The sequence below is a fragment of the Hoplias malabaricus genome, chromosome 2 (genome assembly GCF_029633855.1).
Source record: "Hoplias malabaricus isolate fHopMal1 chromosome 2, fHopMal1.hap1, whole genome shotgun sequence".
Lineage (NCBI taxonomy): Eukaryota > Metazoa > Chordata > Actinopteri > Characiformes > Erythrinidae > Hoplias > Hoplias malabaricus.
Window position 1 is genome coordinate 79,236,969 of NC_089801.1, and position 25,008 is coordinate 79,261,976.

Below are 25,008 nucleotides of genomic sequence, written 5' to 3' on the forward strand. Positions count from 1 at the left end.
AGTGTCCCAGGCTCTTTCTGGAGCGGCTGGTCGTTCGGCTTCATGGAGGAATGCAGAGGACTTTCTGGACCCTGCGTTTCTTCAGCACAGAGTGGCACCGTGCAGACAAGAAGGTATCTGTTCCTTTATCTGTTCAAGACCCCCTGTCTGGTGTTGTTAATCACATCTGTAGCTTTGTAGGGTCTTATTTGCCTGTGTGTGTGTGTTCGTGTGTCTTCCAGAGGGTCCATGTCAGGCTCCACTACGTTGAGCTCACGCGGGGGGCACTTGCATATCACTGGTGGATTCACACCAAGGGTTTTTTCATTCCATCGGCTAAGGTCCACACCTCCTCCCACTGCACTCATCTCCAGCACCATTCTTTCATTTTCTCTCTTTCATTTCACTAGTCGTAGTTTATATCATCCATATGACGACCAGAACTTCTCTTACAGTGCCCCGTTTGGACCGCATCCACCGCGAGGGTCACCCTTGCCCAGGTGAGATCTCTCAGACGTGTCTATGTTCACTTCAGCCTGGTCTTTTGATGGAGCTTGACTCACACTGTGAAGCTGGTGTAAGGAGCTGAGCTGTTGCTGTTGTTTCTTTTTTAGCGAGTTGACGGTCTCCTGACGCCAGTGGCATCCTGCGCGTTCACCGAGGAACACAGCTGTAAAACATCTGGAGGTGTTGAGGAGGGTTCAGCGTGTTCTAGTAAACACTAACACACCTGCTCTTGTACAAACCTCACTTCCAAAAGAGTCGGGGACAGTTTAAAAGTTGTAAATAAACAGAGAAAGCAGCTACTCATTCTGTTTGTAACAATATACTCAGTGTTTTATCTTAAGAACTTTTTCATAATCAGTGTTTATTTATTTCATATTAGGGCCCTCTTTCCTGGACCTGATCTTTGTAGAATGCCTTTTGAAAAACCACTGCACTGCGCTGTTCCCAAGTACTGAGTGTGTTGTTGTTGTCCAGGTGACGGAGGTGCTCCGCACGTGTCAGTCCCTCTTCATCGGACAGGAGGCGTGGTCCTTCAGAACCAGCTCGGGCACAGAGGTGACCCGCCCTGACCCAGACCCTCAGCTTCAGCCTGAGCCCACTCCTGAGGTAAAGCAGATGTGCAGCTGTTATTACGGTAATTAGAACTCCCTGAATGATATAAGACTGGAACAGGAGGTGAATGTGTGGTGTTACAGACGTCTGGAGATGCAGAGGCTGTGGCTCGGGAGGTGCCCTCTTTGCAGTGAGTACAGGGGCAGCTTTAACCCTTTACGTCCCACACTGAATAAAAGTGCTGGCATCTATTAACAGAACTGACCTCATGCAAAACCTGCTCCTTCTCCACAGCATCTACTCAGAGATTAAGAGGATGACCAGCTTCCCTCTTAAACTGCGGGCCCTGCGCCAGGCCTTCACTGTAAGTGAACCACATGAAACCACTGTATTTCTACCTCATCTGAAGGCCACTGAAGCAGTGATGAGTCTCCGGTCTGTTTTCACTGAAACTCCTTCCATTGCTTGTGTAGACCACACTCAGTGAAGCAGGCTGTCGCTGCAGTCTCCGTGAAGCTGGCCGTATGATGTTGGAGGACCTGGCCGCCCTCAACGACAGGGTAAGAAAATGATCGCTGCGTCATATTAAATGATGTGATTCTGTGCATCTCTTTACATCCTGCAGGACGTGAGACTCTTCCAGCAGCTCTACCATCGTCTGCTGGTGACGGCCGAGTCTCCCTCCTGTGGTGAAGGGGTTGTAGAGGAGCTGGCGGAGATCGGAGTGAGTCTGAATAACCAGACGTGATGGAAAGCATCGGCACTACTTATGAAACCGGACTGTGTGTGTCACTAACGCTTCCTCTCACTCTCAGATCCAGCTCTTCAACTTCATGGACGTCGTCTTTGAGGTTGTGCTGCTGAGAATCCAGGCGGGGGCGGAGCCTCAGAACTGTCCAGTAAGATGTCCTTCTGTTTCTCCAGTGGAGCGTGTGTGTGTGGTGTCCATCACTGCTTCTAGAACGGATGTGACCCCTAGGGGCCTAGAATAACTAAATGGCAGCGCTCATGTCATTTGAACTTAATTTTCAGAGGCCAGGAGGATTCCTCCACCACCTGATGGCCGTGATCTCCTCGGTCTCTGCAGTCACCAGGCAGAGCAGACCCAGAGCTGACCAGTGCCTGCTCCTTGTCCGGGTAACACTGACGATCCATCGCCACACGACACACCTGTGCAGCAGCAGCTCAGTGTAGAAATGATGTGCTTTTCTTTTGAAGGGGTTTGTTGGCCTCATTTGAGCAGAATCTCTACTTCTGTCTTTCAGAACGCGATGCTGCTCTTTTTGGAGAGCGTCTTTACGCTGGAGGAGTCAGAGCACAGCTCTCCTGGGTCTTTGTTCAGAGCGGTGTGGGAGATCTTCCAGAGCCACACTGAAGATCTCTTGGACAGGCTCGAGGACATCTGACCATCTACGCCTCCTTCAGCTCCTCACTTTATTCTTCTCATTCATTTTTAATCACTAGTTTTAATAATAATAATAATAATAATGTAGTGTAATGCGTTTATATTATTAGAGTAGAGTGAGTATTATTTGTGTCTGTATTGATGTAGCTGTGTTTGTACAGTTCAAGGGAAGTCAAAGTCAGTTTCTGTAGATGGTAGGAGTAGGATCTGTAGATATGTGCATGGTTCATTTGAACACTGTCTCTGTTTGCAGTCTCTCTCTTCTCTTGCTGTCTCTAGTTGCAGGGTTCCCACTGGATCTGAGGAGTTAGTTTGTGGTGTTAGACGAGCTGTAGATGTGCGTTTATACTTCGTTTCTGTAGATGCTAGAGGAAGTGTGTGTTGTGATTGTGTGTGTGATGTCATTCCTCGTCTTTGTGGACTGTATTTGCAGGGAATGCCAGGTGCCGTGTGATCACAGCCTCTATAAGCAAACACCAGTCAGTCCAGTAGTGCACCATCTCTGCTGGACTGACTGCTCACCACCACAACCCCCTGTGAGTAAACCATCCTGTTGTTTGTCTACTGTAATGATCCTGTGTAGAGATGAGAAACACAAACACAGTGAATCTGAGCCCATGTTTCCCTCTGTCCTCCCTCTGTCTGAGGGGTGGAGTCTCACCACACAGACATGTACAGACCCAATAGAGCCTGACAGACCACAGGAAACCTCTGTGACTGCCTTCAGAGTGAAAAGGGAGCACAATACGACAAGAACAGCACCTCGTTTTTCCTTTTATGGCCTGAATATCTAATTATTCGTTCTTTATAAACTCCATAAGCGAGTCTCCAAACGTCTACAGCACGCGTCTGAATGGAGGCTCTTTACAGGGTTCTTCTCCAGTCTCAGAAACAACCTCAAAAGCAGAAAGAGTGATTCCTCTAACGTCAGCGCTGAAGACAAGGTGAGACAGCCGTCTACAAGACTAGATGTGGTATATTTAACACATGAGCACTGGCACAATCACTGCACTCTTCTCTTAGGGGCGCTGTCGAGGGCGATGTTGAAGCTCTTATTAGAACAGAAGTACCTGCTTGTATCTGGCCAGCTCTGAGTCCTCAGTCTACAGTAGACTGCAGTTCTAATGAATTTCCAACTGCTGCAAGGGACGTGAAGAGCTAGACGCAGATGTGAAATCCTGCTTTTCATAAGGACTGAGTAGGAGAGGACACTGAGCCTCAGAGACAGCAAACACATTTAAATACATCGCTGCAGACGAGAGTCCCCCCCTTGCTCTTTAAACAGTGTTTCTGGACGAAGTGTGGGACAGTTTCTGAACGTCCGGACTCAAGACGCTGAAGCAGAAGTCGGAGAACAAAGAATTATGATTATATTAATAGAGTTTACAACATTCATCACCTGTGTTTGATTATTTTTCTCTTAAAAAAATAATAAATGTTATTTTGCAGGTTGTACCTCCTTTTCCTGAGAGGATGATATTCTCCTGAATAAAGTTATCTTCATCAAACTGGAACACACACACACACACACATTTTCAATGTGTTCACTACAGTTCTCAATCAGCTGCTGTTGAGTAGCACAGTGTTCATATTAATATTCATTCATTCATGCATTGTCTGTAACCCTTATCCAGTTCAGGGTCGCGGTGGGTCCGGAGCCTACCTGGAATCACTGGGCCCAAGGCAGGAACACACCCTGGAGGAGGCGCCAGTCCTTCACAGGGCGACACACACTCACACACATTCATTCAAAATATAAACTGGGCTCAACGCTGACAGGGGATTCACTCAGTGGAAAACTGCTGGACGGTGCTGGACCCTGGTGTAACTGTGGGGGACCAAACCAGTCACATCATTTCCCTTGAGGAAGGGTCTTGTGTTTTTGAAAACTGTTTAAAACTGGGCACTCTTCAGATTTAAGAGGCTGGAGGTGATTGAGGGGTTAAGCCACAGACCGTCTTCAAGCGCAGCCTGAAGTGCTCTCATTCCATGTTTCTGTAAGATATCGGTGTTGACTGGAATCAGAGGGGTTTCTTTTGAGTGGATCACATTACAGCTGCAGTATGAAGAGGAGCACTGTGAGCAGTGTTACTTTCTGCATTGCTCCAAGTCGAAGTCTCAGATTTAAAATGTATTTGTAAATTACTGAATGTTCAGATTCAACACTTTACAAATACATTTTAAATTCGAGACAGTGATTTTACAAATATATTCAATGTAAATTTAAACAAATGTATTTATTTTCACATAAAATGATGATATATCTATGAAAACCAAACACGTGTTTATGAATGTGTTTACTAGACCCTGAATAAAGGGCTTCAGATTGTGTGTGTGTGTGTGTGTGTGTGTGTGTGTGTGTGTGGAGATGCAGTAGAAAGACAGACTTCTGTTTTTTTAAGAGATTTATTAAATGTTCATAATATTAAACTTTAATAAAAGTATATTTCAGAATTCTTCTTTTCCACCAACAAACATCACTCTTTCATTTCCCCCCACAACAAACCCCCAGAATCCAATCTCACAGAAAGGAGAAGAGTTTCTTAGAGAAGGCCCATCTTTTCCTTCTGTTCCTATGTTTGTGTTTCCTTTCAGCTTTAAGACACATCTCTTAACCCCCGTCCACTCAGCATCAACACACTGTCTGTGCTCAGTTTACACCATTAACCAGATTAACAAGAACAAAGACAGTTCAGTGTTAGCCCACACTTACATTGTGTTTGGCGTCGTTTGAAAACTAAATATTTAATATTTACAAATATCTGAAGAGTTCTGGAGGTGGAAGTGCACTATGACGAGGGTCTGTGTTTACACTGACGACACAGATGAACACAACCCACCCATTTCACCCTGATCCCCTCTGTCCTCTTTCCTACTACAGGAAACACCTTCACTCACTCACACCCTCACTCCTTCATTACAGAGTAACAATAGAAACCTCTCCCATGTTCTGGGCTAAGGCTGGTTCTCTCTGTTTGAAGCTATATTTCCTGCTGTAGAGAAGAGGCGCTCAGATGGTGTTGAGGAGCCTGGGATACAGAAGTAGGACCGAGCTGGACACGTCAGAGACAGAGAATCCACTGTTTTGTAACTGACTCCCCATAGATTTGATGTGAGAGACGATGGAGACCAGCGCACAGTGTAAATAAACACAGCGCTTTATAACGAGAGAAATCAAATAAACAGCTGAAAAATCCTGTTTACATCAGGGATATAAAGGAGGGAGAAGTGCATTCATTTTAATTATTGTCTGTGCATAAAAAAAAAAATAGATCACACACACAGCACTATTTTATCTGACACAAACTCACTGAGGAGTAATAAGAAAGATAAAACCCAGCACAGAGGGGTTCAGTGAATGTGGTGGTGAGTGTGTGTAAGTGTGTGAGTGTGTGTGTGTCAGTGGAGACGCTGTAGAAGGACAGAGTGCCGGCCGGAGAGTCCACATACACTCCTACTCTCCTAGAGCTGGAGGGAGGAGGAGGGAGAGCAGTTCTGTTCTTATTGTGAAGGACAGAGTAACTGTTATTAGAGCAGATCAGACTCCAGGACTTTTCATTCTCTCCAAATCCACAGTCATCACTGTCTCCTTTTCTCCTGATTGATTTATACGCCACTGAAATATAAACCACACTCCCACTCCACTCAGTTTCCCAGTAACAGCGTCCAGTCAGACTCTCTCTGCACAGAACCTGCCACCAGTCACTGAATCTCTCTGGATGATCAGGACATGACCGTTTCTCCATCACACGCTTCACCTTCCTGTTCCCCTCAGACAGAGAGAGGAGTGTGTTCACTGTGTTTGGGTCCAGTGTGAGCTCACAGGCATCTGCACACAACAAGATACACACCACACAATCAGACACACGACACACAATCAGACATAAAATGGTACCACATTAAAATAAGAATACACTAATAAAGGTTTATAAATGGTTTAAAAGCCTGTTATTACATGGTTATTAATTACACTGTGAACACTTTAAAAGTGATTAATAATCCTTTGTAACACAGAGAAAGGAAATGTGACAGTGAACTCTTTTGTGTCTAATACTGAAAGTGTGAGAGAACTTAGTGAAAATGTGGAGATAAAAAATAAGCTCAGACCTGAGAATGTGAGTTTAGTCATTTCACATGTTAAGGTTCACAACCTTATCATTAAAGTAGAAAAAGACACTCTGGTGGTGGGCAATTCATTAAAGAGTTAAACTCATTAACAAATATGTGCTGGAGCTGACGGGGTTAATGTCGACTGATGGAGGAGACACAGTGAGGTCAGTATTCGACAAGATCTGAGGTTTAACTGTAGATGGATGTGGGTTCACTATTTGGCAAACAACAGGTCACTGTTTCCCTTTATATCTGTGTTATAACTGATTATTAATGTGTTAACAACATAACTATTAATAAACAGACTTTAAACCATTTATAAACCTTTATAAGTGAAGTCTTATTCTAAAGTGGTACCTACACAACACACAAACAACACAAAATGAGACACAACGAATGTAATGAGAAAGAGCAGGAGAGAAAAGGAAAAGAAAGCGAAAAACCAAAAGAGAATGAAGCAGAGAGAGAGAGAGAACCTACATTTTCTTGGTCCTGGTTTTATCCTGATCATTCCTCCATGCTCCAACCTACAACACACACACACACAGTTGTGAGTTGATGGCTGTGTGTGAGTGGTGTGTGTTCTCACTGTTCTCTCTGAAGTACTCCCCACATTCTGTACTTCTGTACATTCGGTACTCCCCACATTCAGCTTCATTACAGCGTCATTCATTGATGTCATTTTTGGAAACAGAAGAAAGATCATCATCTGTGGTGTTTCATCCTCTCTGTCTTTTTATCACAGAGAAGTATTCTGTTTCTCTTTCTCTGTGTTTCATTTCCTCTCAGCCTTCAACGCAGAATAATGCAGCAGGGTCGCTCTTCTACAACTGCTCCATTAAACCCTTTCTAGATCCTACACTCAGCTGCTCATTTATTAGGTTCTTCTGCCTTGTACCTGCTCTCACTGACCATTTCATCACAGACCCCTACACTGCCCGACCAACACAACTCACACACTCTAATATTTCACTGGACCACCTTTAGCTTTGATTATGCTCCACATTCACCACGGCTCTGTTTCTACAACATTCTACAACACCACAACATTTATTTCCTCCAGAGCTGCCTTCATTTTTGGTGGAGATTTTGTATTGACGACGGGAGAGTCGGACCACTCCGTAAAGTCTTCTCCAGCACGTCCCAAAGACTCTCAGTGGGTTCAGGTCAGGACTCTGGGGTGGTCAGTTCATGTGTGAAAATGATTCCTCACTCTTTCACAATCTGAGCCTGATGAATCTTGGTGTCTTCCTGGAACAATCCACTGCTGAGAAGGTCTGGTCATTCAGTTCATTCAGGTCCTCAGTGGACTTCATTTTACTGACACACACCACTGACCCACTGAAGACCCCCAGATCATAACACTGCTGAGTCTAGACCTGACCCACTGAAGTACCCCAGATCATAACACTGCTGAGTCTAGACCTGACCCACTGAAGACCCCCAGATCAAAACACTGCCTCCAGAGATTTGTACAGGGGGCACTGCGCATGATGGGGGAATCACTTCATCCAACTTCCCTTCTGACCCCCATCGCTCTGGAATAGGGTCAGTCTGGACTCATCAGATCACATGACCTTTCTCCACTGCTCCAGAGTCCAGTCTTTATGCTCCATAGCGAACTGAAGCCTTGTTTTATGATTAATCTCTAACACTGAGCAGTGGTTTTCTAAAGACCACACAGCTGTTTAGTCCCAGTCCTGTGAGAAATGCTCTTACTTTCACTGTTAAACACAACAGTGAGTTCTACTGTCCATTTTATACCATTCTACTTCACCAAGTGTTTGTGTAATGTCTGATCAGGATCATATAGGAAAAACAAAACACACAGTTGAACAGAACTGACGGTCTGCAGCTTCACAGATAAACACAAAAACTCTTAGAGAATCTAAACTGAAATGCCCTGAATAACAGAATAACTTTAGGAAGTTATTCAAAACACACAGATTCAACTAAACTTTTAGCTTTAATACATAAAGCTCTGCTCTGGTTTGTAGCCTGTATGACTGATAACACCACTCTGGGTATTAAAGTCTGCTCTTTAGTCTGTTGACCATTGATCCTGACCCATTTAGATGTCCTGAAATGACAGGAATGATAGAGATAATGTTGGACTAGTCGACTCAGTTTCAAGATGCAGCAGTAGTGTAGGATCTTTCAGTCTGAAGTGTTTCAGCATGGAGGTCGTAGAACTGTTGTACCACTCCTGTAGCCTGTACTTTCCTAAACACTGAATGTACATTTCTACAATCCACACAAAGAGACTGTTATATGGGGCTTAATTTTACTTCAGTGTCTCACATGCCTTCAGCCATTGACAACAGTTACAACTGAGAACAGTGGAGACAGAGCAGTGAAGGCTGATACTCTAACCATTAAATACTGCTAGAGCAGAGCAGAGGCTACATGAAGAAGGAACAATGAGCTGTAGAGCTTTATAGAAATACAGTAACAGCAGATGACATCAGTAACTGAACACACACAAATACAGAAAGCTGTCCGTACCTGAGTGTGTCCAGTCTGCAGTGTGGATCCTCCAGTTTAACAGAGAGCAGCTTCACTCCTGTATCTCCTGGGTGATTGTAGCACAGATCCAGTTCTTTCAGGTGTGAGGGGTTTGAGCTCAGAGCTGAAGCCAGAAAAGCACAGCCTTCCTTTGTAACTAAACAACCGGACAATCTGCAGAGAGCAGGGAAAGAGAGAGAGAGAGAGAGACGTAAAGTGAGAGATGTGGTATTTACTCAGAGCAAAACAAGCTGCTCTTTAGAATCAAACCAACAAGTCTCCTCTTTTACATTGTCCCCGTTTCAAAACCATGTTTGTTTTTCTGTAGAAGGCTTCTCCCAGTAGAAGGGACATACACAGTGTATGAGGCAGTCACAGAACCAGGAGACATCAGCCAATAGCATTCACTGAGAAGAACGGCCCTGACCCCACCCTCTGTCACAAACCTCCCATTTCAAAACATTTCAAATTAAGAGGGTAAAAACCATTTGAGAATAAAAAAACAGACAGTTTAAGAGTGAGATTATGATCAGTGTGTGAGCGCAATTCCTCTCTCTCTCTCTCTCTCTCTCTCTCTCTCTCTCTCTCTGTGTGTGTGTGTGCTCATAGGTTTCACATTTGCACTTAACACAATTTTAAAAAGGTACAGATTTAAATGTTCCACCTGGTGTTACTGTGTCCTCTATTTTTGACATTGATGTGATGCCATATGTTCCTTTTACAGACACAGATACACATTAAAAAGTACTTGTGTTTTGTATTAGTGTAGTGGAGTGTAGCCTTGGCTAATGGTTAGAGACCGCACTTGGTACCGGAAGGTTACTGGTTCAATCCACAGGACCAGCAGGAACATCCACAGCTGAAGTGTCCTTGAGGAAGGCACTGAACCCCAAACGCTCTGGTTGTGTGTTCACAGCCCCTATTGCACTAGTGTGTGTGTGTGTGTGTGTGTGTGTGTGTGTGTTCACATACACAGATGGGTTAAATGCGGAGGCCACATTTCATTGTACATTATACAATGACAAATGATTGTACATCATACATTATATATTACATTATGTAAATTATAATATAGTAATCCAGTCTTTCTCTTAATATTTTATATTAAATAATCATTTTCTTTTTTTTAATGTATAAAGTCATGTTTGTGAGGAGTAGAAAATGAAGAATAAAATCCCAGAACTCTGACCTGAGTGTCTCCAGTTTACAGAGTGAACTCTTCAGTGCAGCAGAGAGCTTCTCCACTCCTGAATCCTGCAGGTCATTGTTACTGAGGTCCAGTTCTTTCAGGGAGGTGTTCACCAGTAAAACTGAGCCCAGATCTTCACAAGACTTTTCCCCAAGTTTACACACAGTTAGTCTGTAAAGAGAGAGAACAATACTCACTGAATAGTTACAGCAATATTTCATGAACAGGTTCTCCTTCATATATTGACCTGGCTAGGAACATCATGCTCAGTGACAGAAGGAGAAACGTCACTGTGTTTTTCCTTTTCTCACAAATTGCCTCCTTTCTCTAACGTCATTCAGCAAAGTGAGGTCAGAATCAGCTACAGTTTGTGACGGTGTGTGAATGTGGTACAGAACCTTGTAGTGGAGTATGGATCGAATAAAGAAATGAAAAGTTCTGAATGAAAGACTCTCCACTCTGATAAGGATTTTTGGAACAGAATCCCACATTCCACATACTGTGTGTGTGATGAGAGACTCTGCACCCCCCCCCCCCACACACACACACACACACTCACGCACACACATATGTCTACACCAAAGACTGAGCAGGACACTTTCCAGTGACCCCCCCCCCCCGTCTTCTCCAAGAATGTGAAGAAAACAGAACCAGTTTATGACGCTTTTAAGCCGAAGGAGGTCAAACAAGGTGTTAAATACCCGGATTACAAAGAACCCGTTTATGGCCCTCGGCGCCTAGATGGCGCACTGGTTATCTCTTGCAAAAATCAACAGATGACCCCAGAACTGAACTGCTGCAACCATGATCCAAACCAAACAAATAGCATGGACCAACAGCCCCCAAGTGGACGTTTGCAAAATCACGTTTCACCCTGCCGCTTTCTAAATGCATAAAGAACACATCAGGTGTTTATGAACATGTTTTATGCAAATATGTATTAATGTCACCCTCTGTTATTCTCAAGTGAATGTCTACTAACTAATGAAGTGATGTGTATTACTATTTCAATCATGAAGGAAAATTTCTGTCTCTGATTAGGAAAACGAATTAGTTTTAACATCTAGCATAATATCGTAATGGATGTAATTGTAACGTACTCAAGATATATAGATACATGGATATTTGATAAAAATAATCCAGGACACTCATTATGCTATACCCCAAGTATGTATAAGTATTTTACCTTAGTCATTATTCTGTTATCCAGAAACGTGACTCTTTTCTCTCTCTGAAATGTGAAACAAGTCACGTGAGCCTCAGACCCAGGATCCAATGAAAGAAAGGAGACCTCCCAAATGGGGGGACGCCGAAAAGTGGCTGATCATCAGGGAAGGAATTTCTCCACTGATCCGCCCAACTTCAGCCATGACAAGTCAAGCCCCAGAGAAACAACAGAACGAAGATCTGCAGGACATCAGCAGCTGTGATCATAACCCCGAAATCCGCAGAAAAGTAAGCTAAAATTCCTCATCTCCAGAGCTCAAAATTGAATTAAATCTCTTGGTAACATAACCTCTTAATCAGGCCATAGTAACATATTTTTTCCAAGTCATATCGCCTAGCCTATCTCTAAATTCGAACCTGTTTGACCTGCGTTGATCCCGTGAGAATTTTTATGATTGTGCTGTGTTTATTAAATATTATCTTTTCTCTTAATAAAATATTTCCATTATTTGAAATAACAGTGTGTGGAGTTTGTTCATTAAGAGTCTGAAAATCCTGAAGAACTCACGTAGCGATGACAGTATTCACTCTCCAATTACTTGTTAATGTTTTTGTCATTTAAGTCAATCATAATAATAACAATTATTATCATTAGTTAAAACACTATTAACCATAACGAGTTCGAATAAGGTCAAGCCGCTACAACCTGAACGACTCACTAATCTTTACTGAACCTGTGTGAGTTCTGAATGTGTCAGTTCTGAGTTGTGTGTGGTGTTTGATTTCAGTAAAACACTCCCCTGAGAAAAATCAGCTGATGATGTGCATTTGCAGACATCAACATTTACAGTTATTCTGAAATCACAATGGACCTCTTTCACCCAGTGACTTTATGTTCTTTGTTACATTTAGCTCCATTTATCAAACCTCCTCTTTCTCCTAGTCTTTGAATAAAGCTTGTGTCTTCTGCTCAATTCTGAATTTCATCTGAACTGTGATTATATCTCCATGCAGCAGTGGAGGAAACACACAGACAAGACTAGAATTGTTTTATAACACTGAGGTGTACAGAGTTCTGAAGTGTGTGGGATATTGTGCTGCTAAGTGTTTGAAATAAGGAGCAGAGGTCAAGGCTGGGGTTCTGCAGATCATCTGGGAAATTAACTATTTTAATAATCTACTGATAAACTATTTTAATAAACTACTAATATTAAATATGTTTTATAATAATTATTAACCAGGTCTTTCTTGTATTGCACTATTTTAATTATCTTCTTATTTACAGAGAGAGCACTATGGTGTTGTGGATGGTGAGGAGCTGGATTCTGCCATGAACACAATCATTTATCAAACAGGGTCTATTCTGTAATTTCTAGTTCATCTGGAATTGTTATACTCAGATTTATCAAATTTAACTCTCACTTATTAAACACTGAGATCGTTACATTAGAACTTCCTTTTGCACAAATCAGACACGTTTACATACAGCCTGATAATCTACTAATAATCAGACTAACAGCTCAATCTGAATAGAACAGGTCCATGTCATTATCTCTGGAACAGGGTCTAACAGTGTGTTCTGTGAGGGAGAGAGAATCTTTCATCCACTCACAGTGTAGCGGAGTAACAGTATTCGAGTTAGTTATGTTTAATGGTGATTATCACTTATAATAATTATTATTATTACTGAATTAAATGACAAAAATATTAATAATTTATTGAAGATTGAACTACTGTCAACGCTAGGGAATGAGTTCTTCAGGATTTTCAGACTCTTAAGGAACAAACTCCACACACTGTATTATTTCAAATAATGGAAACACTTTATTAAAGAAAAGATAATAGGTTGATAAACATAGCACAATCATCAAAATCTCATGGAATCAACGCAGGTGAAACCAGTTCGAATTTAGTAATTGGCTAGGTTATATGACTTGTGAATGAGGTGTTGCTAAATGATTATAAATGATAAATTAGGGTATAATTTTACCTAGAGATTTAATTAGCTATCAGCTCTGAAAATGAGGAATTTAGCTTACTTTTCCACGATGCAACCACTCCATGGGTACAGCAGCGCTTTTGAGGTGATTGGAGAAAGGTCCAGCCTGGCTCCCGCAGTCCTTTCGTGGGAGTGTTGATGCTGGGTCAGCGTAGACGTTTTCACTTGCGAGGCAGGCCGCTTCAGGCGCACTCAGAACTTGGTGACGTCAGTTGAAGGATTTCCACTGGCTTGCTGTCCTGAGTGGGAGTTTCCCTCCATATGAAAGGGGCGTCAGAATAAGTTCGCTGTTTCCTCTGATCTTCAGAAGCTAATTTTTGAAAGTTAATACTTATTTTACGATTTTCACTCTATTCCAGAGGTGGCCCTTATTCTGGCCAAAATAAGTTTCACCTGCTTTGATCAGTCGTAAAATTAAACTTGGATTGGGCTACAAACACGAACACAAATAAAAAGGAAAAGATTACTGACAATTAATCGATGTTTACTCTTTTAGTTTCTGTATTGCACTGCTAACTGACACAAGGCGTCCCTTGGAAGTTGCGTGAAGGTCTTGTCCTTTTAAGAGTCTTTGAAGAGTCGGCTTGTCGGTGTAGAGATAAGACAAAAGGGCGTAAGAAGCGTACGAGAGCCATACGTGAGGAGATCAAGAAGAATGGAAAAGCTGTCCAGAGAGAGTTCAGAGTTAAGAGGCTTGAGAGAATTCTCAATTCTCGGTCACACCCATTTGGGAGGTCTCGTTCTCTGATTGGTTCCTGGGTCTGAGGTTCACGTGACCTTTCACGATTTCACAGTCCTCTCCAGTTTCACATCTCCGAAAATTAACATTTTTCTGGAAGGATACATAACCTTAATTGAATCAAAATACTTCATACATACTTCAATATAGCATAATGAGTGTATTGGATTACTTTTATCAAATATATATATATATATATATATATATATATATATATATATATATATATAGAGAGAGAGAGAGAGAGAGAGAGAGAGAGAGAGAGAGTACATTACCAACTATTCTAGATGTTAGAAATTCATTCGTCTTTCTAAATGGAGACAGGAATTTTTCCTTGTGATTGAAACAGTAATTCACATCACTCGGTTAGTTAGTAGAGAGTCACCTGAGAATAACAGAGGATAACACTAATACACATTGCATAAAACATGTTTAGAAACAGTGGCCCATATGCATCCGTTATGTGTTTAGAGGGAGATAGGGCGAAAAGTGATTTCGCAAATATCCACTTGGGGGCACTGTTGGTCCATGCTGTTTGTCTGGTTTGAACTAGGGTTGCGAGAGGTCACCACAAGGCAGTCCTGAGTCATCTGTTGATTTTTTCGATAAGACAAGGGTCGCCAATCCCGACGCTGAGGGTAATAAAGCTGGGGGTTCTTTAATCCTGGTCTCTAAGGCTCTGATTGATCTTTTAGGCTTAATGGGGTCATAAACTTGGAGTTTTCACTTTACATTCCAGAAGAAGGGGGAGTAGTTATCCGGGGGGTCATTGAAAAGTGTTCTGCTTAGCCTTTGTTGTCAGACATAGGTGTGTGCGTGAGTTTGTGTGTGTGTGTGTGTGTGTGGGGGGGGGGGGGGGGTGCAGAATCTCTCAGCACACACACACACACTCTGTGGAATGTAGGTCCTGTCCCAAAACTTATCATCAGAGTGGAGAGTCAGAGTCTTAATTTTTAATTTCTTGATCTGGGTCCATACTCCACTACAACAGAAAATCATGAATAACTGCTGTGTCGTACGGAAATGTATCTTCCGCTCAGAGTCTGGGAATCCCTTCAGTCTGACTCTCTCCCTCCAGTCTTTACTCTCAATGGGTTCTGAGGAAAGTCACTGAGGAGAAACTAAGTTTATAACAAAATACCAGGGGGAACTTTACTTTATTGCCCTGTGAAGGACTGGCGCCCCCTGCAAGGGTGTGTTCCTGCCTTGTGCCCAGTGAGTCTGTGTAGGCTCCGGACCCCCTGACCCTGAACTGGATAAGGGCTTACAGAGAATGAATGAATGAATGAATGAACTTTATTTTAGCGAATATGAACACAGACGAAAACACCAGTCTCTCCCTCTCCCTGTCTCTCTCTCTCTCACACACAAAGACCACAGACCTATATATACCCTGCAAACTCATGTCATTTCCGCATATGAGAAACTTGCTCCCACCTCCACCCCGTCTCCACCCTTTTCTTGTGTGTGTGGGGGATGTCCGGTTTCATACGCAGTCATAAGTCACCCTCAACTCCTCCACAAAGACTTCTGAGTTCACCTCCCCATTTCAGTCTTTGTGGGCGTGGCCTGGATTAACAAACATGTACTAAGTGCTACTTTGTGCATGTTTTGAGAATTTGATCAGACTGCAGATTAGACTGAACAGATAAACACCTCCATCTGGGTCCATGTACCTACTGTTCATTCTTTTTTTAATTTCAAATCAGATATAAAAACAATGAAAAACAGATGGTTATTTGATTTTCATCTTATTCTCCAAATCCATAAAATGTAAAAACGAATAATAATAATATTTTGTTTTAAATCAAAACATAAATTTGCAAAACATAAGAAACTGAAACAGTTAGTCTTTTTATTTTTATGAAACCGTCTGTCACGCCTTCGTCCTGTCAGTCTGTTGTCCCCGCCATGTGCTTTATTAGCACATGGCTATGTTTTGTTTATATCCTTGTCTCCGCCCTCGTCCCGCCTCCTCGTCTGTGTCATGTGTTAACCCGTCCTCGTTAGCTGTCCAGGTGTGTCTCGTTTGTGTCGGTATTTAAGCCCTCTTGTTCCACGTCCTGTTTGTCGTACATTTCACATTTATCCTATGTCTAGTTGGTCGTGTTTTCGAGTCTGTCCGTCTGTCTCCACAGTTTCTCCGTGTTTGTTTCCCTAGTCGTTGTTTCGTGTCGTAGTTTCTTTTCCTCTCTCGTGCCTTCGTTTACTCTGTAGTCTGTCAGTCCCGTTTGCCCTGTTTAGCTCCCCTTGTTTAGTTTAGCCTGCTTGGCTCCCTGTTTTGTTTTCGTTTTGTTAAAGTCTCTTTGTTTTGTTGTTTTCCTTTATTAAATAACCCGTGTTTTAGTGAGTGCGTCCGCCTCCCTCAATCCACCCCTCGCTCCTGACAGAATGTACGACCATTACCAGGATGCAGCTAGCACGGACTATTACCTCAAGGGATGTGCCGTTCGCCGGACTCCATTCCGTACAGGCCCCAAAGATCCTGTGGGGGAGGCTTTGAAAGCGGCCTCGGAATGGAGTCACCGGCTCCAGCTCCTGTCTGGCGCTGTTCCGGATCATATACCGGAGGAGTCGACTCGTGAATCGAGTAGTTGCGCCAGCGGGAGTCGAAAGAGCCGGCGGAAGAAGCGTGCTGGAGTTCCCCCCTCGCTGGAGGATTACCCCCTCAGGTCCGGGGCAATTTTTGGGGGGGCGTTAAGGGTAGGGGCTGTTAGCCTCACCTCCGTAGCTCTGAGGTCGGAGGCTAACAGGGGCGCACCTCAAGGGGATTTAAAGGGTGCGCCTGTGAAACCCCCTAAACCCTTTACAGCTCCAGCGCGATCCCGGCGAGCAGCACAAACTCCTGTCCTCGAGAGCGCAGCACCTCCAGCCGCGCCTATCTTTGTGAACGCAGCGCCAACGGCCGCGCCTGTCTTCGTGAGCGCGGCGCGCGCCTCTCCTGTCTTCGTGAGCGCGACGCGCGCCTCTCCAGTCTCCGTGGACGACGTCGCAGATTCCTCTGCCTGCGTGGACGTCGTCGCACGTTCTCCAGTCTCCGTGGACGACGGCGCAGACTCCTCTGCCTCCGTGGTCGTCGTCGCACGTTCTTCAGTCTCCGTGGACGACGGCGCAGACTCCTCTGCCTCCGTGGACGTCGTCGCACGTTCCCCAGTCTCCGTGGACGACGGCGCAGACTCCTCTGCCTCCGTGGACGTCGTCGCACGTTCCCCAGTCTCCGTGGACGACGGCGCAGACTCCTCTGCCTCCGTGGTCGTCGTCGCACGTTCCTCAGTCTCCGTGGACGACGGCGCAGACTCCTCTGCCTCCGTGGACGTCGTCGCACGTTCCCCAGTCTCCGTGGACGACGGCGCAGACTCTTCTGCCTCCGTGGACGTCGTCGCACGTTCCCCAGTCTCCGTGGACGACGGTGCAGACTCCTCTGCCTCCGTGGACGTCGTCGCACGTTCCCCAGTCTCCGTGGACGACGGCGCAGACTCCTCTGCCTCCGTGGACGTCGTCGCACGTTCCCCAGTCTCCGTGGACGACATCGCAGACTTCTCTGCCTCCGTGGACGTCGTCGCACTGTCTCCAGTCTCCGTGGACGCCGTCGCAGGTCCCCCTGCCTCCGTTGACGACGTCGCAGGTCCCCCTGCCTCCGTGGACGTCGTCGCAGGTCCCCCTGCCTCCGTGGACGTCGTCGCAGGGCTCCCTGTCTCGGTGACGGCGGCACCCGCCGCTCCTGTCTCGGTGACGGCGGCACCCGCCGCTCCTGTGTCCGTGACGGCGGCACCCGCCGCTCCTGTGTCCGTGACGGCGGCACCCGCCGCTCCTGTGTCCGTGACGGCGGCTACGGCCGCTCCTGTCCCCGTGACTGTGGCTACGGCCGCTCCTGTCCCCGTGACTGTGGCTACGGCCGCTCCTGTTCATGTCCGTAGGTCGGCCCGAAGGACTTCAGGGCCGATCCCCAGAACTGTGCCCAGGCTGGTTCCTCAGACTGCCCCACAGACATTAGCCAGTCCTGGGCACCCCCCTGTTATATTGGTTCCCTTGTCTGTCCCTGTCTTGGTTCCTGTCTCTGTCCTTGTCCCAGTACCCGTGTCAGCTTTTGTCTCTGTCCCAGTCCCTGTCACTGTGTTCGTGTCTGTCCCCCTGAATGTCTTGGTCCCTGTTCCCCTACCAAGTCCAGTCCAGTCTCCTGTGAGTCCTGTCCAGTCCCCTGTCAGCCCTGTCCAGTCTATGTTTCAATCCCCTGTCTTGTCTCATGTTCAGTCCCCTGTTACTCCTGTCCAGTCTCTGTTTCAAACCCCTGTCCAGTCTCAAGTCCCGTCTCCTGTCCAGTCCCCGTTTCAACCCTCTGTCCTGTCTCATGTTCAGTCCCCTGTTAGTCATGTCCAGTCTCCATATCCATCTAATGTCCAGTCACCTGTCTTGTCTCCGGTCCAGTCTCTGTTTCAAACCCCTGTCCAGTCTCAAGTCCCGTCTCCTGTCCAGTCTCCGTTTCAATCCCTTGTTCAGTCACCGTTTCAATCCTCTGTCTTGTCTCATGTCCAGTCCCCTGTTAGTCCTGTCCAGTTCCCGTTTCAACCCTCTGTCTTGTCTCACGTCCAGTTCCCGTATCCGTCCAATGTCCAGTCACCCGTCTTGTCTCCGGTCCAGTTTCCCTTTCAATCCCCTGTCCAGTCTCCAGTCCCGTCTCCGTTTCAGTCTAGTGTCAAGTCACCTGTCTTGTCTTCTGTCCAGTCATGTACCTCTGTCCAGTCTAACGTTCCTATCCTGTCCAGTGTCTTGTCACCAGTCTCTGCTCCCGTCCAGTCCCAGCACCAAGTCCTGTCACCTGTCCCGTCTTCTGTCCAGTCCCTGTTTCCATCCAGTGTCATGTCCAATGTCAAAAACCCTGTCAAGTCTCATGTGTCCACTCCCGTCATGTCCAGTCCGTTCCAGTCTTTTGTTACCTCCCTTTGTCAGTCACCTGTCATGTCCCATGTCCCGTCTCGTATATTCGGTTCTGTTGTGTCCCCAGCTCCAGTGTCTGTTCCCGTATTGTCCTGAGTCCTGTCACCCATTGGTTTGTTGTCCTGTCTTGTTTTCCGTGCCCTCTCCTGTGCCAGCTCCTGGGGGGTTTAGGAGTACGCGCCCGGGAGTTGCGCGTTCTTGGGGGGGGCATCTGTCACGCCTTCGTCCTGTCAGTCTGTTGTCCCCGCCATGTGCTTTATTAGCACATGGCTATGTTTTGTTTATATCCTTGTCTCCGCCCTCGTCCCGCCTCCTCGTCCGTGTCATGTGTTAACCCGTCCTCGTTATCTGTCCAGGTGTGTCTCGTTTGTGTCGGTATTTAAGCCCTCTTGTTTCACGTCCTGTTTGTCGTACATTTCACATTTATCCTATGTCTAGTTGGTCGTGTTTTCGAGTCTGTCCGTCTGTCTCCACAGTTTCTCCGTGTTTGTTTCCCTAGTCGTTGTTTCGTGTCGTAGTTTCTTTTCCTCTCTCGTGCCTTCGTTTACTCTGTAGTCTGTCAGTCCCGTTTGCCCTGTTTAGCTCCCCTTGTTTAGTTTAGCCTGCTTGGCTCCCTGTTTTGTTTTCGTTTTGTTAAAGTCTCTTTGTTTTGTTGTTTTCCTTTACTAAATAACCCGTGTTTTAGCGAGTGCGTCCGCCTCCCTCAATCCACCCCTCGCTCCTGACACCGTCATCAAGGCAACTCAAGGCACGCAAATAGAAAATGCTAACTTTGATGTTTTTACACTTGCTCTTGTAAGGTCACTGTTGTCAGAGCTGTTAGTTTCAGAGCAGGACGGGTTTAGAACCACACTCTGAAACAATTGTACACATGGCAAGAAGGGGACTATATTCTACAGCCGTCTCTGAGGCTATTCCTCATTGTTATGGAGGAGAAAAGGGTTTTCCCTGAGGTGATTCACTGGGGTCAAGTTATTTGCGCTTTGGAAATTGATGGTCAAGCCATCAGCGCTTCAAATCTGAATGCACGTATAGGTACAACATTGTTTTATTGTTTTAATGTTTAATTTCAAATCACTTTAATGAGGCAAAACACGCATTGCTTATCTTATATATTTACATATATTTACGATTATTTATATACATTTTAGCAAAATGAAACAGTTGATAGCCAAGGGGTTCTTTTGTTTAATGACAGTGTAATGATTCTGGCATCAAACTCAATGTATTAATTGGGTATTCATTTATTTATAAGTGGTACAGTACAATTTCACCTGTATCTCTACATCAGTCTTACCATTCAAAGAAAATTAAGTGTTAATGAAATAAATGATTATAGTCTATATATATATATATATATATATATATATATATATATATATATATATATATATATATATACACACACACACACACACAGTAATACCTAGATTTACGAGTTTAATTCATTCTGTGACTGAGCTCGAAATCTCAATTTACTCGTAAATCAAATTAAAATTCCCAGTTGAAATTAATTTAAAAGTTATTAATCCGTTCCGGTTCCCCAAAAGCACATAATTTTTTTTTGTTACGTGTTTTTAAATAAGAAAATGTACTTTATAAATAAAAAAATATTAATACACAATAATAGATAATGTAAAGAAATAAACTGGTTCTATTAAGTGTGTTTACCGTGAAGATCAGACGAAGACGCTGGGGGAGGTGGAGGAGGTTGGGGGAGTTTATCTTTTCGTGTTCTATCTCTTAATTTGCTCGCTACACATTAATGGTACAATGCTATAAAAACAGCGATACGACTGAGATGTTTGCATGACAAGACAGGGCTTTTTATTTTAGACTTTTATCTTTGGGGTCATCTGAAGGCAGTTGTCTATGCTGTGAAGATACGAGATGTGCAGCACCTGAAACTACGGAGACTGGAAGCCTTTGCTAGCATTTCTCCTGCAGTGTTGCTATCAGTGTGTGAAAAGTGGGAGAAGAGGGTTGTACTGACAATCCAACACAAAGAGAAGCACTTTGAAAACATTTTATAAGTGATCAGAAACATGTAAATAACTCATGAAAAAATAAAGGTACTTAAAAACCAATGACACCATTGTTTTTCTTGTGAAATTCCCAATAAGTCTGATGTGCCACTTCCCTTTGAAAAAACAAAAGTTGGATCCAAAATGGCCGATTTCAAAATAGCCACCATGGTCACCACCCATCTTGAAAAGTTTATATACTAATATACTAATGTGCCACAAACAGGAAGATAATATCACCAACCATTCCCATTTTATTAAGGTGTATCTATATAAATGGCCAACCCTGTATACTAGAAATGAATTTAATCACACTGGAGAAAATCTTAGCTATTCCCTCGCCATCCACATTTTACTACACACAACACACTAGAAGGAAAGATACACATATAACGCAATTGTGATTGGGGCTGTTCCATATCGTATTGATCGTGATAATATCATAAATTTTTAAAACAATAAAAACTCTATTTATCGTGACTTGTTTACCAGACGGAGGACGAGGATAGTCCTTTAGAAGAGTTCAACAGCCAATGAGCTCTAACCAAAGCAGATAAACCACACTGACTCTGCACAGACACTATTCTGTATTTTTTATTCATTGTTTTATTATTTACCATTAAGTTTTGTTTATATTCACACACTACACTTTCTGCTACGTTATTTATTTAATAGAAAATCAGAATCTTTACTGTTACAGAATCTTCAAAAGTTACTGTTGTTTCCAAAAAGCAATAGTTTACAGATTTTTTGTCGCTTCTTCTGAATGTTGTAATGTTACATTTGTAGTAAAATAAATATTTTTAATAAATAAAAGCGTTTAAGATCATTAATATGTATTAAATATCAGGGCTGGGTGATATATCGATATATTAAAATATATCAAGATAGAACAGAGATATGGAGTGAGGCTATATCACATATCAATATTTAAAATTTTTAAAAGTCTAAATATTGTACAGGGCCATACTGTGCTCTGCTCACAGCCCTGCTCCCACCCGGGTTCCCTCTCTCTAACACACACACACTCACTCACACACACAATGGAGCAGAGTAACATAGGGCATGAAAAAGAAGAACAGTGGTTCTGTTATATGTAAATGGTTCAGATTTTACCGGTCAGATGAGGAGCAGAAACGGCTATCTGCAGGGAATGCCGAAAGGAGGTAGTATCAAAATGTGGGAATACAAAGGGCTCCAAAAGGTTGATTAAAACTCCTGACCCGCGATAACAATTGTCCAGTTGCAGTTGCACGAGAAGCGCTGCCTTTCAATGTACAATTACGGGGAAAATTTAATGAAAACCTTTGTCTTAAACACACATGGACATTTGATTTTCATTTGAATATTGAAAGACGACGTGGAGCTAACACACAAAACTGAATGTTCTGTTTATGAAATGTTCATAAAACATTCTTTCACATTATTTTTCACAACATATATCACTATTCAACTAAAATATATTGAGATATGATTTTCTGTCCATTTCGCCCAGCCCTACTGATGACTGAAGGATGGATTTATTTTTATTTCATTCAGTCTGTTTACATGATTTGTTATTTACACAAAGTACTAGACGTACAGGAGCACACACAGGAGGAAGCACTTTGGTGAAGTCTGCTTCACAGGAAACTCACTTTTAAAGAACAAATGAACTTTCTGCTATTGTTGCTCTGTATGTTTTCTGTTTACAGTTTAACAGCACAGCTATGAGTCTTTTGTTACGCAGGAAAATAACAGTATTTTATTTAAGGAGCATTATTATTTAATATGTGTCAATAGTTTATTTTTGAGCAATGTCTCATGGACATCTACAGCTGAATGTTAATAAAAGTTCTTGTGTGATATTTGGGACATGTAGCTTTGACTCAGAAGTGCCCTTTTTGTTATTATCTCATGAGAAGAAAAATATCGAGATATATATCGTATATCGCCACTCAGCTAAAAAATATCAAGACATTATTTTTGGTCCATATCGCCCAGCTCTATTAAATATATATTATTTAATATAATCCATATTAATATAATATTTATTGAAGTATTTTCAGTGTTTTATTCCTATCACCAAGAATAATGTTATTGCCAAAATTAGGGCCATATCCCCCACCCCAAGTTGTGTTAATAATCCCAGTGGGGTGTTTATTATAATCTAGTGATCCAGTCTTTTCCTTTATATTTTATACAAGAGCTCAGAAAAAAATTTCTTTTTTATGTATGAAGTCATGTTTGTGAAGAATAGAAAATGAAGAATAAAGTCCCAGAACTCTGACCTGAGTGTCTCCAGTTTACAGAGTGAACTCTTCAGTGCAGCAGACAGCTTCTCCACTCCTGAATCCTGCAGGTCATTGTTACTGAGGTCCAGTTCTTTCAGGGAGGAGTTCACCAGTAAAACTGAGCCCAGATCTTCACAAGACTTTTCTCCAAGTTTACACACAGTTAGTCTGTAAAGAGAGAGGACATTACTCACTGAATAGTTACAGGAACATTTCATGAACAGGATCTCCTTCATATATTGACCTGGCTAGGAACATCACGCTCAGTGACAGAAGAAGAAACGTCACTGTGTTTTCTTTTCTCACAAACTGCCTCATTTCTCTAACGTCATTCAGAAAAGTGAGGTCAGAATCAGCTACAGTTTGTGACGGTGTGTGAATGTGGTACAGAACCTGAATGACTCACTAATCTTTACTGAACCTGTGTGAGTTCTGAATGTGTCAGTTCTGAGTTGTGTGTGGTGTTTGATTCAGTAAAACACTCCCCTTAGAAAAATCAGCTGATAATGTGTAGGTGCAGACATCAACATTTACAGTACCCCCTCCAGGGTGTGTTCCTTCCTTGTGCCCAGTGATTTCATGTAGGTTCCGGACCCACCGCGACCCAGAACTGAATGAGCGCTTGCAGAAAATGAACGAATGAATGAATGAACTTTATTTTAGCAAAAGTGAACACAGAAGAAAACACATCTTAATGAGACCAGTCTCTCTTTCTCTCTCTCTCTCTCTCTCTCTCTCTCTCTCTCTCTCTCTCTCTCTCTCTCTCGGTAATTGAAGTTATGTAATAAAACAATTGTGGGAGTAGGACCACACACAAGCTCCTCCTCTTAGCCCTATACATACCCTGCAAACTCACGTCATTTCTGTGTAAGACACATACTTGTTCCCACCTCCACCCTTTTCTTGTGTGTGTGTGTGTGTATGTTTGTGTGTGTGTGTGATTGTGTGTGTGTGTGTGTGTGGGGGGGGGGGGGGGTCTGGTTTCATAAGCAGTCATGAGCCACCCTCAACTCCTCCCCAAAGACTTCTGAGTTCACCTCGCCCCATTTCAGTCTTTGTGGGCATGGTCTGGATTAACAAACATGTACTAAGTGCTATTTTATGCATGTTTTGAGAATTTGATCAGACTGGAGATTAGACTGAACAGAAAAACACCTCCGTCTTGGTCCTTGTACCTTCTGTTCATTCTTTTTTTTAAATCAGATGGCTATTTGATTTTCATCTTATTCTCCAAATCCATAAAATGTAAAAACGAATAATTATTATTTTTTATTTTAAATCAAAACATAAATTCGCAAAGAATAAAAAACAGAAAATCAGTCAGTCTTTTTATTTTTATCAAACCGTCATCAAGGCGACTCAAGGCACGTAAATACAAAGTGCTCACTTTGATGTTTTTACAATTGCTCTTGTAAGGTCACTGTTGTCAGAGCTGTTAGTTTCAGAGCAGGACGGGTTTAGAACCACATTCTGAAACAATTGTACACACGGCAAGAAGAGGAATATATTCTACAGCCGTCTCTGTGGCTAATCCTCATTGTTATGGAGGGGAAAAGGGTTTTCCCTGAGGTGATTCACTGGGGTCAAGCTATTTGCGCTTTGAAAATTGAAGGTAAAGCCATCA

General features: G+C 43.4%; 2 protein-coding genes and 1 long non-coding RNA gene across 4 annotated transcripts in view; 2 read left to right on the forward strand and 1 right to left on the reverse strand.

The window, feature by feature from the left end:
• Window positions 1–1,846, forward strand: LOC136678254 (uncharacterized). Its single transcript, XM_066656237.1, has 9 exons — window positions 1–113; window positions 222–320; window positions 435–479; window positions 594–678; window positions 866–1,092; window positions 1,182–1,228; window positions 1,333–1,402; window positions 1,512–1,598; window positions 1,664–1,846. The coding sequence occupies exons 1-9, from the start codon at window positions 51–53 to the stop codon at window positions 1,784–1,786; spliced, it is 846 nt and encodes a 281-aa protein (XP_066512334.1). The 5' UTR covers window positions 1–50; the 3' UTR covers window positions 1,787–1,846.
• An 805-nt stretch (window positions 1,847–2,651) lies between these two features.
• On the forward strand, window positions 2,652–3,663 carry LOC136687377 (uncharacterized). 2 transcript variants are annotated; one of them, XR_010800453.1, is made up of 4 exons: window positions 2,652–2,780; window positions 2,877–2,979; window positions 3,112–3,387; window positions 3,546–3,663. It is a non-coding gene; the product is annotated as an uncharacterized lncRNA (long non-coding RNA). The 2 variants fall into 2 exon arrangements; XR_010800454.1 differs by lacking the exon at window positions 3,546–3,663 and adding an exon at window positions 3,467–3,529.
• A 2,067-nt stretch (window positions 3,664–5,730) lies between these two features.
• LOC136678262 (NACHT, LRR and PYD domains-containing protein 12-like) overlaps window positions 5,731–25,008 on the reverse strand; it is a 57,795-nt gene continuing 38,517 nt past the window's right edge. The window contains exons 8-12 of the mRNA XM_066656250.1: window positions 23,382–23,552; window positions 10,248–10,418; window positions 9,059–9,232; window positions 7,034–7,080; window positions 5,731–6,272 (exon numbers count right to left, since the gene is read on the reverse strand). Coding sequence (XP_066512347.1) covers window positions 5,731–6,272; window positions 7,034–7,080; window positions 9,059–9,232; window positions 10,248–10,418; window positions 23,382–23,552 — 1,105 coding nt within the window. The remainder of the gene's footprint in view (window positions 6,273–7,033; window positions 7,081–9,058; window positions 9,233–10,247; window positions 10,419–23,381; window positions 23,553–25,008) is intronic.

Coding starts and splice junctions, on each gene's coding strand:
- LOC136678254 (XM_066656237.1), top strand. CDS start 51: ATGCAGAGGACTTTCTGGACCCTGCGTTTCTTCAGCACAGAGTGGCAC. Junction 480..593: donor CGAGGGTCACCCTTGCCCAG/GTGAGATCTCTC, acceptor TTTCTTTTTTAG/CGAGTTGACGGTCTCCTGAC. Junction 679..865: donor ATCTGGAGGTGTTGAGGAGG/GTTCAGCGTGTT, acceptor ATTTCATATTAG/GGCCCTCTTTCCTGGACCTG.